At 48.9% G+C, this 18,600-nt stretch overlaps 1 protein-coding gene across 1 annotated transcript in view; it reads left to right on the top strand.

The window, feature by feature from the left end:
• LOC149366127 (A disintegrin and metalloproteinase with thrombospondin motifs 18-like) overlaps positions 1 to 18,600 on the top strand; it is a 179,814-nt gene that overhangs the window by 138,891 nt on the left and 22,323 nt on the right. The window contains exons 16-21 of the mRNA XM_089548866.1: positions 516 to 667; positions 1,193 to 1,416; positions 3,498 to 3,552; positions 4,676 to 4,787; positions 10,622 to 10,776; positions 10,897 to 10,930. Of these exons, the coding sequence (XP_089404992.1) occupies positions 516 to 667; positions 1,193 to 1,416; positions 3,498 to 3,552; positions 4,676 to 4,787; positions 10,622 to 10,776; positions 10,897 to 10,930 (732 nt within the window). The remainder of the gene's footprint in view (positions 1 to 515; positions 668 to 1,192; positions 1,417 to 3,497; positions 3,553 to 4,675; positions 4,788 to 10,621; positions 10,777 to 10,896; positions 10,931 to 18,600) is intronic.

The following is an 18,600-nucleotide window of genomic DNA, read 5'->3' as shown; positions in this document are numbered from 1 at the left end:
CTCTGACTGAATTTGCGTGCGTTTTCACGTTCATTGTTTGTGTTCGCCAATCCCTTTATGTTTCGTTACCTGAAGCTGGAGCGGCAACCGAAGCAGTATAAACCTGAGTGTGCCGCACGGGGTCACAGCGCGACTATGATGATGACGGTGATGATGATAATAATAGGTGAAGTTCCTATGTCCGGAGTGGTAGTACTTCCAACTGGTTGAAGTGTTTTGCGTATAGTTCAAGCGCCACTGTGATGAATCCCCATTTACACAACGTCGGCAGGACGCCTTGAGAGAAGGACAATCAGGGCTGTGAGAAGACGGCAGAAAGAAACTGCAGCACCTAAGATCCTTTCCCCTTCCTCTCTTCTTCCCCTTCATCCTTTCTATCACTGCGCGGTTCAGATGCACGCGCAGTGAGAGAGTCACTGCGCCTTTACTTCCCTAATAACCTAACCTAACCTGACCTAACCTGGGCCCCGTTACAAATTATACAGTTCGTTCTCTTGCTCTCTCCGTACACTCAGACACGCACTCGTGCTACGTATGGTGCCGCAAGCGCGGTGGCGGCTACATGACCCACGGCTGGCGCATCCCCGACGGCACGCCCTGCTGGAGCCTCAGCCAGCGAAGGCAGGCCAGGAACACCAACCGCTACTGCGTCGACGGGGAGTGCCAGGTACGACAGAGCGCCCACAACGGGTGAAAGACGCTCGGCGGAGATTGTTATCTGGTCGGGCCTGTACTGCAGGTATACAACGTCTCTGCTGCACAGTGTCTCGTTACCGAAAACTAGGAGATATCATCCCTTCACAGTTAAGCCGCCACGTTAGGCTTAGGCCATGCGGCGAGGAGCTGCCACTCGATGGACTCTACCAGCCTTTCCTAGGCGCAGGTAGCTTTACCATCCGGATACGAACGTCACATTCTCATTGGCCAAAGGGTAGGATTAGTGTGCGTCACGTGATCCTGGAGTAGTGCCGTCACCAAGTTTGCTGCTACGACACAAATACTAATACATTTATTGCTGCTACTGCAGGAAAGGGAAGGAGTTGGTTAAGCAGCCGTTGTGTAGCATTAGCCTTTGGATATAGGACAGACAGCGGGAGTTTTTCTAAGCCTTACGCGACTGCTACCGAGCTTTATTTGTTGGTCGGAGAACACACACTAATGTCTGTGATTTGGGCTACTGCGTGGTTCGCAGGCGTTCGACTGCTACGGCCGCAGCACGGAGGACGACTCGGCCGAGGGCGCCTGCCCCGTGCGCCAGTCGCCCCTGATGGCGGCCTCTTCGCCGTCGGCCAGCAGCCCTCGCGGCGCCGCCCCGCACTCGGGATGGGGACCCTGGCACGCGGTCAGCGAGTGCCGCCATTCGTGTCTCGCCGGTGGCTCGGGTTTCCAGCTCGTCGCCCGCGAGTGCAACGCCATGTGAGTGGACTACTTCCAAGGTCCCCGCGCACGATTATAGAAGCAGTCGATGCTGTTTGATGGCAAACGAAGACTAACCCCGCGCACGATTATAGAAGCAGTCGATATGCTGTTTGATGGGAAACGAAGATTAACCCCGCGCACGATTATAGAAGCAATCGATGCTGTTTGATGGGAAACGAAGATTAACCCCGCGCACGATTATAGAAGCAGTCAATGCTGTTTGATGGGAAACGAAGACTAACCCCGCGCACGATTATAGAAGCAGTCGATGCTGTTTGATGGGAAACGATGACTAACCCCACGCACGATTATAGAAGCAGTCGATGCTGTTTGATGGGAAACGAAGATTAACCTCGCGCCCGATTATAGAAGCAGTCGATGCTGTCTGATGGGAAACGAAGACTAACCCCGCGCACGATTACAGAAGCAGTCAATGCTGTTTGATGGGAAACGAAGACTAACCCCGCGCACGATTATAGAAGCAGTGAATGCTGTTTGATGGCAAACGAGGACTAACCCCGCGCACGATTATAGAAGCAGTCAATGCTGTTTGATGGGAAACGAAGATTAACCCCGCGCACGATTATAGAAGCAGTCGATGCTGTTTGATGGGAAACGAAGATTAAAGCCCCATGATTGACTTTAGATGCGCTTTGGAGGGGAAAAAAAGCTACAAGACTTATAGGGATGCTAAGCAGAAAACCAGCGAGAAGGACGCGTTCACAAGGAGGAGAAGTACACAGGACACAAAGCTGGAAACACAACTGAAAATTCTTTACTTGGTGAATCGCCAACATCAGAACAGGGCGCACATGCGGGAGAGCAACCACAAACGTTAACAAAACAACAAACGCAAAATTGATTAAGCGACCGAAGATTGTGGCAACCTATGTCCCATTCATGAAACTGTACTCTTTTGCCGTGAACCTAGCAGAGCTCTCGCTGACGCATTCAGTTCCTAAATGCTTCATTTTGAAGGCTTCTAAGATGTCTCGTTCTATCTGCGTTTGCCACTGCTTATAGGGATCTTCGGCTCCACGCCGTTACTTTCTATAGGCGCCGTATTTATCGGCGTCGATGTTGAGACGCTCTCCTTTTCATCACGACCTTGCTCTCGCCCGATCGATGAAAGCGTGAAGGCCATGCGTCGGCTTCCGCGCCCATAATACAGAGTTTTAGTTACGCTGAGGTTCATTAGCGTAGGCGTATATAGACGTTGCCAATATGGGCGCTCTGAGCGTCGCCATATCGCTCGCGGGATTGTTGTGTACACCTGAGCCCTGACACCAGCCCGCTGGAATAGGCAGCAGAGTCAGTTTGCAACAGTCCAGAGAGGAGGCGTTTCGACGTCTCCCTCGACCCGTGGGTTACCGGATGCGTACTGCGCACGCGCAGTGGCAGGTGCGCCCCCCGCCTGGCCGCGCCGCTGCAACTGCGCGTGCGCAGCACGCATCAGGTAATCCGATACACGCCTACGCTACTACATCTCTGCATAGCTAAAACTCCCCAAAGTATTTTTGTTTCATCCTACTGTATAAATTTGAGAACAGAGAGACAGAGCGCCACACACACAATTAAACATGCGGAATTGCCAGCGAAATCTACAGCATGTGACCCACGAAACTCATGCCATTAGAGTGTTCGATGAGACCTTTCGAATGGCGTGCGTTGATGTTCGCGGATCTGTCATGACATGGTGGATGCGGTAATTGTACTATAAACTTTCAGCATAGCGTACCGCCACCGCTACCGGGCGTCGTCAGTGCGCACGCGCTGAATGGTCCGGACGCGACAGGTGTGTCCGCAGCTTGTGGGCACGTGGCGCCATCTGGCGCCCTCAGGGCGATCTGCGCACGCGCACTGACGGCCCGAGGTAACGGTATACGCTATGCAAAAAGTCTACAAATATGCTGGGTACGAGCGTTCAAATGTGTCCCGCATCAAAACATTTGTCCTGTCCACATTTCTTCGGGAAACATGTCGTCATTATGATGCTGCAGACGTTTTATTACAACTGTCCCCTTGGCTTCACTGCTTGAGGCCAGGACAGTCACATTGCTTGTGCCCTTCTGTTTTAGATCGCGGTGCACGGGAAAGAAGGAGACGTACAAGCTTTGCGATTCCACAAGAAAGGTGAGTCCCAGAGACACTTCCAAAGCGTAATGGCTCTTGCAAGCAAGTTGCTGAAGGAGAACGCGTCGCAGTCTCTTCAAGTCTTCTCTTGTCGTTGAAGTGCCGTTGATAATACGGTTTAGAGATAGGTTAAAGTGCGTGCAGATGTTATGCTTTCCCCATGCTGTCATTCGCAATCTTATTATTTGTCATAAGCAATGACATTAATTAAGGCACTTAATTGCTTCTCGAGCATTACAACAAAACGCTGTAGGTTGGCAAGAAGCAGCAAGGTAATCTAAACACACCAAAACATCGCACTGATTGCGAGCACTTGTCGGAAACTCGTAAAAAGCCGAAATAAAATTTGCCTCGACATTTTCGACTGGACGTACTTTTCTGAAAAGCTGAGCGCACCAGCGAATTGCCTCTTGCATAGGCCATCGACTTGTTTACTGGGAGCTAACGTCCGTTGCGACAGCGCTCTGGAGGGCAGTGATCCGAGCAATCGCGGGGCCATAAACTAAACAGAAGGGTAATAAGTGTACCCCCTTCCTTTAAACAAGTGCAGCCTCTTTTTCGTACTATGTCACTTTTTCTTGTGGCTGATTTCCTTGCTCAGTCGGCCTTCCTTGAGCATTGCTACTTTTCCCTATTACTGGCACTGTCAAACTGACCTTAAGCTTTCTTGCCAGGGCGGCCATCAATATTAATATGATAGCATTAAAAGCCTCATCTGGAACAGAAGCATCGTCGGTCTTATAATTCGCTGAGTGGCTGGAGGGAAGTGACGTCACAAGACCTGATAATACCCATTGGATGGAGAGAAGTTCAACGTCACCAGATTGGATAATTTCTATTGACTGGAGGGATGTGACGTCACCAGATTGGATAATTTCTATTGACTGGAGGGTTGTGACGTCACCAGGCCGGAAGTGACGGAACTTCTTGTAAAGGCATCAACAACTTCGAATGCTATCGAATCGCCAACACACAATGTAATTAGATGTCCCTGTTAAGTTTTTATACACATCTAAATGTAAACGATTGATTTACTTTTTATCAATTATGACCTAGGGCCTCTTGCAGAACCATACAGACACCGCGTCCTCAATGTCGCATCTTCTGCGCCCTTCTCGCGCAGTGTCGGGGCATGGTGACCGCCGACCAGTACGCGACCAAGGTGTGCGAGAAGTACAGACGCAAGTACTCCAGTCTGCTCAGCGGTCGGGGGAGACAACTGCCAGTGCAACCGGGTAAGGAGACCACGCCGCCGTCATGAGGACAGCTGGTGCACAATGGGTGCTACGTCTACGGCACAGCCCGGAAAATAGCCAGACTTCCCAACATGAAATAAACATTAGCACGTTCAGGTTGTGTCACACTCGTAGAGAGCGGAATCAATGCCTCTCTCGGCCGAACCAACTGATTGTGAACGCTAAAACTTGACATAGAGGTGACATTTGGTGGTGCGTTTTGTTTAATACTGTACGCTTGTGCGTAGTTTTCATCTCTTTCAGCGTGAGTGAATCGAAAGTACGTGCTATATGCAGAAATTGCGAAGCCGTAAAAGCATTTTGCTGTGGCGCCACCTTCCGCTATGCATGAGAGGCAAGACTTCCTCGCTATTTTGTCGGTGCTCTTTAGTCGGCTCCGTTGTTGGAAGTTAGCCCCCCCCCCCCCCCCTCCCAGTCGACAGGCGGTGCTGCTGATACAAGTATTTTGGGGTAACAATTTTTCGGCCCAGTGGCTTCGCAGACGATATGCACTTCCGATTTTATTCAAGCCGAGACCGGTAAGCAGCCTACACAACGTTTGCAGTAAACAAAACCTGTTGCTAGATTTTCTGCCCCGTGAGGCGAACAAGCTAGGGCTATATCTCGGAAGCAATTACACCTGCGCCCGTGAGCGACGCTTCAGTCTGATTTTGCTCTCCTTTCACTTTCTGATTTCACGCAGTGTATACAGATCTTAGAGTGCAAATTCACGCAGCGTTGTTTTCGAACTCATAAATATTCAAGCTGCTTGCAGAAGTTAGAATTGCTCTGGTTGCGTCAGTTCTGTGGAACCATATATAGGCAAGACAAGTGACTTCAAAAGTCTTAAAGGGAACCTGAAAGATGCTGTCAATGAAGTTGCGATATGCATGCGAGGTTAAAAGACGCTGCTTTACGAATATCCTCCAGCAAGAATTTTTCAATACGTTTGTTAGAGGCTGAGCTATCTGTAGTCAAATTTTGAATTTCAACATTTTCGCGCGTTTCCCTCTCCTCTCGTCACTATTTGTGCGCTGAAATGTCGGCGTTCCTACGTCGGCCCCACCCTCTCGGCCCCACCACCGGCTTCCGACGCGCGCGGGAATTACCCGGTGGGCGGAGCTGTCTGGTTCGCTGGAACGACGCGGCTGACTGGTCGCTGCCATAGTAGCTGCGTGACGTCTGAAAGAATCTAATAGCTACCTCTTAACCGACATACGCAGGAGCGCGGAACGGAGGGGAGGGGCGAGTATGAAAAAGTCGCTGAAGAGGGCTCGCCAACTTTTTGGCGCAACTGTGTGTTCTGTGCTACGTGCAGACGTGTACTTGGCTCAGATGTTCATGATAACACATGTTAGTGATTCAGCGTGCTTATGTGCTCTCCACAGAAGGTGTTTCAGGACCCCCTTAATTAACTTTCGGCCTAGCTTGAAATGTGCAATTATATTTATACCAGATACAAGAGGTTTTCACTTCTAAGCCATACACCCGGCCAAATATTTAACTGGATCGGGTGTTTCATCGCTAAACGCACCTTGTAAAAAGGTTATTTTCGGCTACACCGCTGGCATGTTCATGCTGTAATTTGACGCGTGAGATGGAAATTTATGGTTCCTTTTTGTTCATATAATGTTTGAGTGGAGTACTTGCGTGTTTAGATCAAAGTTACCAGAAATACTCATCGTCTGCCACTACGAAGAGCCGAAACAAGCGGCATACGCAGCAATGGTTCTGGTCCGTATGGCCTCCTCTTCTGGGTGAACTACCACCCCTTTCATGGCGGACAAGCCGTTTACCCAGAGTAAGCGAAAATGAGCCACCAGAACCATTGCTGCGTATTCCGCTTGTTTCGGCTCTTCGTAGTGGCAGACGATGAGTATTTCTGATAACTTTGATCTAAACACGCAAGTACTCCACTCAAACATTATATGAACAAAAAGGAACCACTAAATGCCATCTCACGTTTCAAATTACAGTATGAATATGCCAGCGGTGTAGCCGAAAAGAACCTTTTACAAGGTGCATTTAGCGATGCAACACCCGAGCCAGTTAGGTGTACAATAAGTGGAGGAAAACACACAGGAGCGGGGAGGGGGGGGATTGTGACAAATGCCTGGCACCACGTGCCTAGTAATAAAATATCACCAGTGGCCCTGCAGAACTGGTATATATTTCCTACAACAACGAAGGGTCGTTTGGAATGTCCTCTGTCTCGTATTTTCCGGGCTGCACGCAATCTGCGGACTGTTGATGACCCTTACAAAAAAGTTGAGAGTCTATATAGCGTCTATAGACTTCTGTCTATAAAGTCTACAGACTGTCTATAGACAAAAGTATATAGGCAATACAAATGCCATAGAGAGTCTATAGGTAATCTATAGATTTATGGCCATACACCTTTAGTAGACTTTTGTCTATAGACAGTCTATAGAGTATGAATAGACAAAAAGCAATATCTTACCACCTTGTGATTGTGGGAGATTTCAATGCTCCGCACAAAGAGTGGGGCTACAAGATGAATACAAAGAAAGGAAAAACCATCCTAGATGGAGTGGACACGCACGGGCTGGAAATCGTTACCGATAGCAGATACCCTACTAGGGTCGGAAACAGCGTTTCAAGAGACACTAGCCCTGATTTGACCATCATAGGAAATATCCTAGACTACGAATGGTCTAACACCGGGGAGCAGTTCGGAAGTGACCACTACGTAATTCAAACTCAAATTAAACTTACAAGGTTCAGCACAATCCAGAGAAAGACAAAAATCACAGATTGGAAAAAATTCCGTGAACAGTTGGAGAATGAAGCCGGAAGAACTGCGATAACGGACATCGAAAAGTGGACCAAACGACTACGGGAGGTCCACAGAGACAATACTACGGAGCTAGAGGTCACCGATGAATTTCCACGTGCGGATAAACGATTGCTACATCTTTGGGAGGCTCGTAGGGGGCTGACGAAAAGATGGAAGAAACAAAAACATAACAGGAAATTGAGACTCAGAATAGCTCAAATCAATAAGGAGATAGAAGACCACACTGCAAACTTACTTAGAGATAATTGGCACCAAATTTGCAATGAACTAAACGGCAACTTGGGTAGCGCTAAAACATGGGCGCTGCTCAGGCACCTCATAGACCCGACAAAATCGAAAAGAGAAAACAGCAAAACGATAGAACGTATCACGCACAATTTTCAGGGAACGGACGCCCAGATTACAGATTTTCTTTGGTCCAGGTACGTCGGAAGCACGCAGGTGCCACCCTGCACCATGGTATATTCAGGGACAAGGAACTCGAAGCTGGATGAACCGATAAAAGACTACGAGGTATACGCGGCTGCCAGGTCATTCACAAGGAACACAACACCGGGAAAAGATCAAGTAACAAATGCAATGATCAGAAACCTCAGTGATGACCAAATCGAAAGCCTGACTGGACTAATCAACGAGCACTGGGAAAGGGGCACGGTCCCGGCGGAGTGGAAACACGCTGAGATTATCGTGATACCTAAACCAGGGAAAACACCCAGTTTGGAGAACCTTAGGCCCATTTCCCTAACTTCATGCCTCGGTAAACTATATGAGAAAGTGGTCAAGACTAGACTGAGCATTTACATGGAGGACAACGGTCTGTTTCCGGATACCATGTTCGGGTTCAGAACGGGGCTCTCCACGCAAGACGTGATGCTCCAGTTAAGAGACACGGTACTAAAACAAATATCGGGCACTCGAGAAGGCGTAATCTTGGCCGTAGACCTCAAGGGGGCCTTCGACAACATCGGCCACAATGCCATTCTCACAGAACTCTCGGCAACAAACTGTGGGGAGAGGATCTTCGCATACGTAAAGGCCTTCCTGTCTAACAGAACAGCAACGATCGGCATCAACAACATAAGGTCAGAAAAGAAGACGACGCCAAACAGAGGGACGCCACAAGGATCCATCATCTCACCTCTGCTCTTTAACATAGCAATGATTGGATTAACTAGGAGACTGAAAAACATCAAAGATGTCGAACATTCAGTTTATGCGGACGACATCACAGTGTGGACGACAAAAGGATCGACGGGAAACAAGCAAGAAATATTGCAAAGAGCGGCGGATGAGATCGGTCAATTTGCTTTCTTTAGCGGCATGCAGTGCTCCCCAGAAAAATCAGAATTTATTAGACTTCACAAAAATAAAGAGGACAGGGGAACGATAGAATTAGAGATAGATGGACAACCCGTAAGGAGGACAAATAAGCTTCGCATCTTGGGAATGTGGCTGCAGGAGAAAGGCAAACGCGACCATACCATCCAGCTCTTGGAACACTCCACGAAACAGATATGCAGGATGTTAAGCCGGATTACGAACAAGAGAAAAGGGGTGAAGGAGCGAGATGCGTTACGGATCACTTCTGCGCTCATCATACCGAGGATGACGTACGCGCTTCCGTACCTACAACCTAACAAAGGGGAAAAGAACAAAATGGAAACATGCATCAGAAGGGCGTATAAGCAAGCTTTAGGCGTCATGACCTGCGCCTCGACAGAGAAGCTGATGAACATGGGGGTGTACGGCACGTATGAGGAGCACAGCGAAACCATGCTCAGATTTCAAATGGAAAGACTTAAAAGAACAGCCGCTGGCCGTGCACTACTGGTCAAGCTAGGATACCCGGCAGAAGACGAGGGCGAAGACAAGACAGACATTGACAGCCAAATTAGGAGCACTTTCTTGGTTAAACCAGTGCCCAGAAACATGGACCCCAAGAACCACGAAGGAAGACGGGCGGCGAGATCATTGGAGTTGGACAGGTTCCTAAAGAAAAAACAGATGGTTCTGTATGTTGACGCGTCCAAGTACAGAACGAAGGAAAATGCTAGGGCGGTAGCAGTAGTGAACGCCAATGGGAATATAGTTACTGGTGCATCAGTGCGCACAAGGACAACACAAGCAGCGGAAGAGATCGCCATAGCTCTAGCCCTGACTGAAGCCAATCGGCAGGGACTGAGTTACTGGATAGCGACGGATTCTCAGGCTGCAGCAAGGGCATACAGAGATGGAAGGATCGGCCGAAAAGCCGCGAGTATCCTCTTCGAACAAAAACAACACAGACATGGATCAAACAACACAAGCATTCAACACACCATCATTTGGGTCCCTGACACTGGGGTTGAGGGAAATCTCATGGCAGACACCGTTGTCCGAGGGTTCACGAACCGGAGGGCGGGTTTGCCGGTCGAACCCTTCAGCACGCCAGAATCTTACGGGGAGGCAATGAAGGCGTTGTTGGGAGCGCGCAAGAAGTACTCGGCTCCGGCGGATATCCTCGACAGAGAGCAGGCCACCACGCTCAGACGACTACAAACAGACACCTACCCAAGCAGAGCCATGTATCACAAAATGTGCCCGAACAGATACGCGAAAGAGTGCGTGTGGTGTGGGGGCTACGCCACAACGTACCACGCCACCTGGGGCTGCGAAAAAAGCCCTTTACTACCAAAGGTAAATAGCCCTAGTCTAGAGCAGTGGGAGGCCCTCCTGGCTGACTCCGACCCGAGCACACAGCTTATGCTGGTGACGAGGGCCAAGGCAGCGGCGGAGGCCAACGGGATCCTGGACTAGGGAATACCGACCACTGAAGCTCCACATCTATCTATCCCCATCCCCCTACTCCCTAACTCTTCCTTTTGAAAAAAAATAAATAAATGTTTTCACTACTACTACTACTATAAGAAGTCAATAGAGTTAATAAGAAGTCTATAGACTGTATATAGACCATTTTTTATAAGGGAAGTTTCTAACATCACGTCCACCCACAATTTACTGACCACCACTTGCGCAGGCAACCCTCACGTGTCGTGCGTGGTGGCCTGCCAGGACCGGGTGTGGAAGGAAACTCACTACCAGATGGACGTGTTCGAAGAGGGTCGCTTCCCCTTCGGCACCGACTGCAGCGGTGGACGGGGACGGGCCTTCTGCGTCAGCGGCCGCTGCCAGGTACAGATTTGTGAGCATGCGCGTTATAATGATGCAATGGCTCATGGATGCCGTTACCGTATTTCCCGCCTTTCAACACGCACCAACTAAACCACCTGTTTTTACTCTTTCTTTCTCCAGAAATTCTCTAACGAAGGGACTCCTCTTGACGAAGGTAAGACTGCTCCTCTGTCGTTGTTAATAGTCGGAACAGAGCTCACTAAGTCGGATACAACTTGTGTCTGCAGTGAAGCTCCGCCTACATTCAGGATCACCTCATAGAATTCCTCCAAGGAAAGAAAGTTTGGTTTGGTTGACTGGTATTTAACGCCCCAAAGCGACTCAGGCTATGAGGGACGCCGTAGTGGAGGGCTCCGGAAATTTCGACCACCTGGGGTTCTTTAACGTGCACTGACATCGTACAGCACACGGGTCTCTAGAACTTTCGCCTCCATCGAAATTCAGCCGCCGTGGCCGGGATCGAACCCGCGTCTTTCGGGTCAGCAGCCAAGCGCCGTAACCACTGAGACACCGTGGCGGGACGGAATGAAAGTAGTCCGTTGTTTAAACCTTCCTTGCTGCCTGATAAAGAAGCTAATCCCAAGAAAAAAATTATAAGCTCTAGAATTTTTACGCCTGGCTTGTTTAATAAAGTCAAAAATTAAAAAGCTGATTTCGTTTACGGTTATTATTGGCTAGCGGAGTAATACAGGCTGCGGTGGACCAGGGCCTAATGTTACCAACTGCTTTTTTTTTTTAAGTTGTATCCTATTTAGGCTTCCAAGTCTGATTCTATATACCGGGTGTTTCAATGAACACTTTCAAAAATTCCTGAAAATATTGGGTTCAATATAGGAAAAAATAGGTGTAGAATCACACTCTGTGCCCCGGCGGACACAGTATGCTGCAAAACCCTTATAATTATGCAGGTAATTAACAAAAACCCGCTAATTAACTTTTTAATGATTGTAGATGGGTGGTTAGTCTGAATTAGGAGTTTTATGCCGTGAACAAGACGATGTCTTATCAGTTTTTGAAACGAAAGAAAACTCAGTTTCCAGAGCCCCGCAGCGCGAAGAAATCCGACGCTTTTTTTCCCGCACGCGACTAACTGAGCGCACGAGGAGCGCTGGAAGTATGGCGTAAGCGAAACGTCCGCTGGTGACGTGTCGTAATTAATTCAGGGCCCAATTCGAAACGCGTCTGCTAACTTTCCTCGCTAGATAACCTCGGCGCTCAGCTTAGACCGCGACCTGCGTTATCGACTGCTTCGTCGCTCGGAGTAAGAAAAATTATAGTCATCGTCTGCTACGCGGCCATCGCTTTTGGTAAGCACACACGGCGCTCTGCCTGTCTGGTTAACTCCGGAAAGTTTTTAATCTTTTCTTTTATTTTTGTCACTAGCTTCGTGAAATGGATAAAGGTACTCTTCTCTGATAGCGTGCAGATTACTGTTTAACATTAAATAGTGCTGGTATATCTGCATGCATTATCTCTGCCAAATCGTCTCCTTCCTTTATGCGGTATCGGCTTGACTGCTGCAATGAATGAGAATGACTTCGTAGATGAAAAGATTCTAAGTGAAAACATTGCAATTTTAGCACTAAGGTGCTCCGCACCGGCTGGCTCAATACGGTTTCCATGTGTATAACAAACAGGAATGAATTAAATTTGTACCTTTTATGGATTTAGTTGGTTGCAGCCCCACTTGGACACTCCAGGAAAGAACTCGTATATGGGATGAAAAGAAGCTGTTTTCACATCACTTGTTCAAAATGATTGCCGTCCATTGCGATGCACAGTAGAATGCGGTCTTTGATGGAATTCATAGCAGAAATGAGCATCTCTTAGGGGATCTCTTCAATTGATATCTTGATACGCTCCTTCAAGTCTTCGAGTTTCCCTGGCTCCGTATTGAAAACTTCGTTCTTAACGTATCCCTAGAGAAAGGTGTCCAGTGGTGACAAAGCGGGCGATCTTGAAGGCCATGTTCGGCAGTGGAGTATTGAGGTTGGGCTGGCGCGGCCATTCCCACAATTGACACAATGCGGGGTTACGTTTTAATCCTAGGCGGCACTTCCACACATTCAAGTGATTTGAAACACTGGCACTGCAATGGCCTTGTCACACGCGCACCTCCAAGACAAGCACCTGAAATGCAAACGACTGCGCTCTATTGGGAAACTGAAGCTAACACAAGCTACCGCCACTGCAAGAGCAACTGCCCGATAGCACACAGCCACTGCCGCGCAAGCTCTCCTTGCCACGCTGACCAAGCTTTTCTTTTTCGGACGTGGTTCCTGATGTGAAGCGATTATAAGAAAACTGACGATCAACCTAGAGAGTAAATGAATTCATGACGACGCACAAAAACGTGCCCGTCGGGCAGCCAAGCCCTACCAGAAGTGGCACACGCACACATGCATACAAAAAAAAAACAAAAAAACAGCCTGCAGATGCGCCCATCAGGGCTCTCAAAATCGACGCTCCCGCAACTGACGATGACTATAATTTTCCTTACTGCGAGCGACGAAGCAGTCGATAACGCTGGCCGCTGTCTAAGCTGATCGCCGAGGTGCTCTAGCGAGGACAGTCAGCACACGCGTTTCGAATTGGGCGCTGCATTCATTACGACACGTCACCAGCGGACGCTTCGCTTACGCCATACTTCCGGCGCTACTCGTGCGCTCAGTTTCGGCCGCGTGCTGGAAAAAAGCGTTGGATTTCTTCGAGCTGCAGGGCTCTAATGAGTTTGGGTTGAGAAATTGAGTTTTTCTTCGTTTCGGAAACTGATATGACATCGTTTTGTACACGGCATCAAAGTCCCAATTGAGACTAACCACCCAGCTATGATAATTAAAAAGCTAATTATTGGGTTATCGTTAATTACCTGTATAATTAGAGGGGTTTTGCAGCATATTGTGTCCGCCGGGGCAGGCCCGGCAGGGAGTGTGATCCTACACCTATTTTTTTGCTATATTGAACCCAATAATTTCAGGAATTCTTTGAAGTGTTCGCTGAAATACCCGGTCTATTGTCCCTTGCAAAGATGAAGATGGGAACAAAGCCGTGAAACCAAATATGGGAGAAAGAGCTCGATGAAAGTCCCGTCAAGCATACTGCAATGACCGCAATCGGGAAGGGACAGAAGTTTGTCTGTAGTGAACGAGTTAGGGCGGCTTCACGGTACGTAATTCTCGCTCAAACAGAAAGGCGAAGGTCCATTGCTGCAGTTCGTGTTCACGCAGAGCTAGGCATATTGACGATGGATACTCATATGCCACTACAAGGCACAAAGTGCGCACCCCTAGCTATCAGCAGGGCACAGTCGACGCGAATGAATTGCTATTTTCACAACTAGCAAACTAGCTAGAAACAACTACTTGTCCTTCCCCAAGAGGAAGAGCGGGAACAGGCAAGAGAGACACCTTCCTCCCTAACTCTTGAGCGTCCTGATTCAAACCAAGTTCCCGGCGGTGACAGTGCGCAAAGTGAGCCAGGACCAAGGGCGTCCGCAGAATTTTTTGCAGGGGGGGGCCCCATTGGCTGTTGGCGCCGGAGGGGGGGGGGGGTTATGTTCGTAGCAAAAAGGCACTATTTGCGGAGTAAATTTATTTATTTATAAATAAATAAAATAAATAAGTAAAATACACACATGAAAGAAAAATTACAAACAGCAAATTAAAGCGTGGCTAGGAGAGATACATTGGAGTTTATCAACGAAGAAACAATTAAAATTAATAAAAATGCAAAAAGATACTATCACTTCGTGGAGAAGAGTGCTCAGTCTTGCTGCATACGGGTTCTCGACACACCCGGATTGATGACCAGCACACAGCACAATATGTTCACAAACACGCAACGACAGTCAGTCAGTAAACAGCAACTGTAGACGCCTCGGATTTTTCTGGGCGAATTGCGTGATGACACGGGTGATAAATTCATTCCTGTGCTTCATTACACGCTCTCGGTGCACACTCATCATACAAAGGCCGTCCAGTCTGTCGTTTGTCATCGTTGAGCGTAGCCACGTTTTCACTCTCCTCATTGTACTGAAGGAGCGTTCGACCGTACAGGTAGTAACTGGCAAAGCCAGAGCCACCTCAATGGCTTTTGCAACACCAGGGAAGAATGTCTTGGCCTGATGTAGAAGCTCGCAGTAAGTTATTTCTGATGGGTCCCCAGTTTTGTTGCACCACATCTCGTACCAAGAGATGGCCTCTTCCTTGAAGTTGTCGATGCCGTAAAAGCACTGGAGTTCTTCGGCGAGAACAGCGAACTCAACACGGCTCAAGTGCTTCATTTTTGATGGATGCAGCTGGAGAAGTTTGAAGCTCCTCTCATTGCTTTCAGAAAAGCGCCGAGCTAAAGAAGCAGTGAGGGAGTCCAAGTACGGCACATATATTGCCACACGGTAGTATTCCTCCGGCGACTGAATCCCGTAGTTGTCTCGGTGGGCCTGACGAGAGACTTGTCTTGGCACAGATATCACCACATTTAAGTGATTGGCTGCCTCCCTTGCTGCATTCATGATGTTAGAGAACTCCTCTACAGCGTTCGTCCGGTGGCCGCGAAAAATACGTTGCAGCTCAGTGATGTGGTCATGCACAGAATGGAAGTCCATGGATACACCTTGCAGAATGTTCGTAACTGGTTCGAGCCGAGCGCTGTACTTCGCTACAATATGCAAGCAGACGATGAAAGATGAGCTTGTTGTTGCGCAGTAGAGGATGTGAGCTCGTTGTCTAGTTGCAGCGTTCGAGCATGATTCCGTGGACGCGAGCTCCTCGAGTGCTTCGACTATGGCCACGTAATGCTGAGAGAAGATCCTAATAGACTTATATTTTGCAGACCATCTTGTCTCACACAGCATCGGAATGTTCGGCACCAATTTTCTCCGGAGTACGCTCTCGCGGAAGAAGTTTATGGTTTGTTTGATTATGCCAATTGTGTTTCGAATTTCAGAGACGTCGTTCAGATCGTTGATGACAAGATTTAGTTTGTGACTTGCACAGTGGAAAAATAGTGCCTTCGGGAACTGTTTTTGTATAATTTTGTTCACTCCAGCTTCTTTTCCAGCCATTGTAGAGCATCCATCGTACCCCTGTCCAACGAGGTTCGAAAGAATCAGCCCGACATTCGTCAAAAACTTCAAGATTGCCGCGGCGATGCAAGCGGAGTTTAATTGCTCCAGCTCTACAAATCCCAAAAACTGCTCTCGAACGCACACTTCGGCTCCCGCCTTGTCAATAAAGCGAACGCCTATAGACATCTGCTCTTTTCCTGAAATATCTGCAGTTTCGTCAGCAAGAACGGAAAAAGCAAACGCTTTGTTAGCTTCGGTAACTATCTGCTCTTTCAGGATGTCGCCACAGATTGTGATGATCTCGTTCTGGACGCGGACAGAAGTGTACTTGGCATTGCCAGCAGAAGAAGCGAAGTGCTCCTGAAGTAGAGTATCTCCAGCTTCTACACGAAAGTCAAGCAGATCATTGAAGACTCCACTATCGGACTGCTTGCCGCGAATTGGCAAGTCATGCGTCGCGCAAAAGACAATGGTGGAAACTATTGGAAATAGTTTCTCACGGTTCCTTTCAACTTGCGCGTGGAGTGCTCTGTTCAGCTGCTCTACAACGGGTAGCTGCTTGCCTTTCATCACATCCATAAAGTTCTGTGAGGCCGTCATTGCCTCCTGGTGCCATTGGGATTTTACGTGATCCCTGCACGCCTCGTGCATTTTTCTGTAGTTACTGAAAGCGCGCACGATAAAACTTCCTTGAGTACCCCGGTGAACACGTGGAGGAAAAATGACGCAAAAACGACAAATAGCGCCTTTCGCTGTCGCTGAGTACGCAAGCCAGGGGGCGTAATCTCCCAGCCATTGATGTCGAAAAGGCCTCTTTCCAGGTGTTACATCCTTCTTAAAATCGTATGTAACATTTGGTGACCATGGCTTAGTAAGAAGACGTAACTTCAAAAAGTCCGGTATGCCAGTGAGTTTAGCTTTGCCTAGAAACTCTCCTAAGTCATATTCTTGAGGCAAGTTATTTGTTTTCTTGATGTTGTCTCCGGACTTCGATCCCAAGCAAGGAGAAAAGGAATCGTCTCGGCTTACTGCGTGACCGGAGCTCGCTGGTGAAGTTCCTTCCATGGAGACGACGACGTCGGCTACTGTCCGGTGATGAAAGGTTGCATCGCTCTGGTCAAATCCGGACTTAAATCCCAAGAAAGGAGAAATGGAATCATCTCGGCCTGCTGCATTACCTGAACTCACTGTTGACTGAGTCCCTTCCATGGAGTCGACGACATCAGCTACTGTCCGGTGATGAAAGCTTGCATCACTCTGTTCAAATGCTACACCGTTGTCACATATCACACCAGAATCTGCAGGGGCGCATTTGGATAACGCTTCGTCAGACAACCGCTGACGCTTGAAGAAGCGCCGAATGTCCATCATTCGGAACCGCGCGAGACAAAGCTGGCTATGGAGTTCTTCGGGGTTGGTAGTGTTAAAAATATATACACATTGATTGAAAAAACGGTTGAATGCGTACGTTGAAAACAAAAAATGACTATATATACAACGAAAACTTATTTACAAGATAAATGCACGCTCGCAGCTTCATACACCTCGCTCCATCTTGCTCGCGCAACCGCACAGTCGAGTATTTGCACACACACTACTCGCCGCTCGTCGTTTTCTCGTCCGCTGTCTTGATTGTTCTCAGCTTCGTTGACAACCGGCCACTAAAAATACCGAAGCACAAACACAGAGGCGCGCACACATGCAAGGGCCTACTTGCCGCAGTATCCCCGAATACGCACTGTTGGAGTTGAGGGTTCAGGACAGGAGTGCCGCTGAGCGAAGAGGTAGATGGCGAAAGGAGAATAGGTTTATTTACATTTTACATTGGTGGTTAGAAGTGAGACGATTCTGCCGCATCCGTTGTCGAGTTTTATATCCTTCTTGTTCCCTAAAGTCCCTAGGTTGAGGACGCCCTTGCCGGAGTGGGAGGGGCCTAGAGCTTTCACCTGTGCGCACACACACGACACTGCACTCATGGTCACGCCCCCTTCACATGTGGAGTCTGAGGGAAAGAAGGTTGTCGTCGAGGTAGCGCTGACGGCGGTAGGTGATGGCCTCCGGCCAGCCGAAGGTTTCTGCGGGTCACCGACATCTGTTGATCATCAAATGCCACCCGCCGCTCGAGGCCAGACGCGAGGTCACGAAAACGCCGAAAGTGGTTCCTCGTGCTTGGGTCGGAGATGAGGCCCGCCAGCTTGTCGCGGTGCTTGGGCACGCCAAAGAGCAACCGGAGACGAGGCCCTTTGTTCCCTGGCACGGTCACGGCAAATGGGGAAGATAACGTTCGTCTCCCCGAGGCGGCGGCGGCGTTCTACACGTGCAGGCACTTTGTGAAGGGGGTCTGGTTTTGTTCCTGCACTCCAACCGGGCAAACTCCGTAATTGAAGTCAGCTGGCACCTGGGTCCTCTCGGTGCTTGTGGTCCATGGCGGCAGGCCCGAAAGCAATCACCCTCAAGTCGCTAGCAGCCATACACAGTAGAAACAGGCGTGCTGGCGGCCACCCGGCGAGACTTGTTGTCGTCGTTCCTAATAGCACTTTGGGGGTGAAAGGAACGCCTCGCGACTTCCGAGGGGAAGGGACACTCGCCACTCCGGTCGGAAAATTTGTTTTGTGTGTTTTTATGGGGTTCAGAGCCCCAAAACGACTCAGGCTATGAGGGACGGAGTAGTACAGAGTTCCGGATAATGTCGACCACCTGGGTCTCTTTACCATGCACTGACATCGCACAGTACATGGGCGCTGTTGGGATTTGAGGCC

The sequence above is a fragment of the Amblyomma mixtum genome, chromosome 1 (genome assembly GCF_055824585.1).
Source record: "Amblyomma mixtum isolate Tamu chromosome 1, ASM5582458v1, whole genome shotgun sequence".
Classification (NCBI taxonomy): domain Eukaryota; kingdom Metazoa; phylum Arthropoda; class Arachnida; order Ixodida; family Ixodidae; genus Amblyomma; species Amblyomma mixtum.
This window is presented reverse-complemented; position numbering and strand designations above follow the sequence as displayed.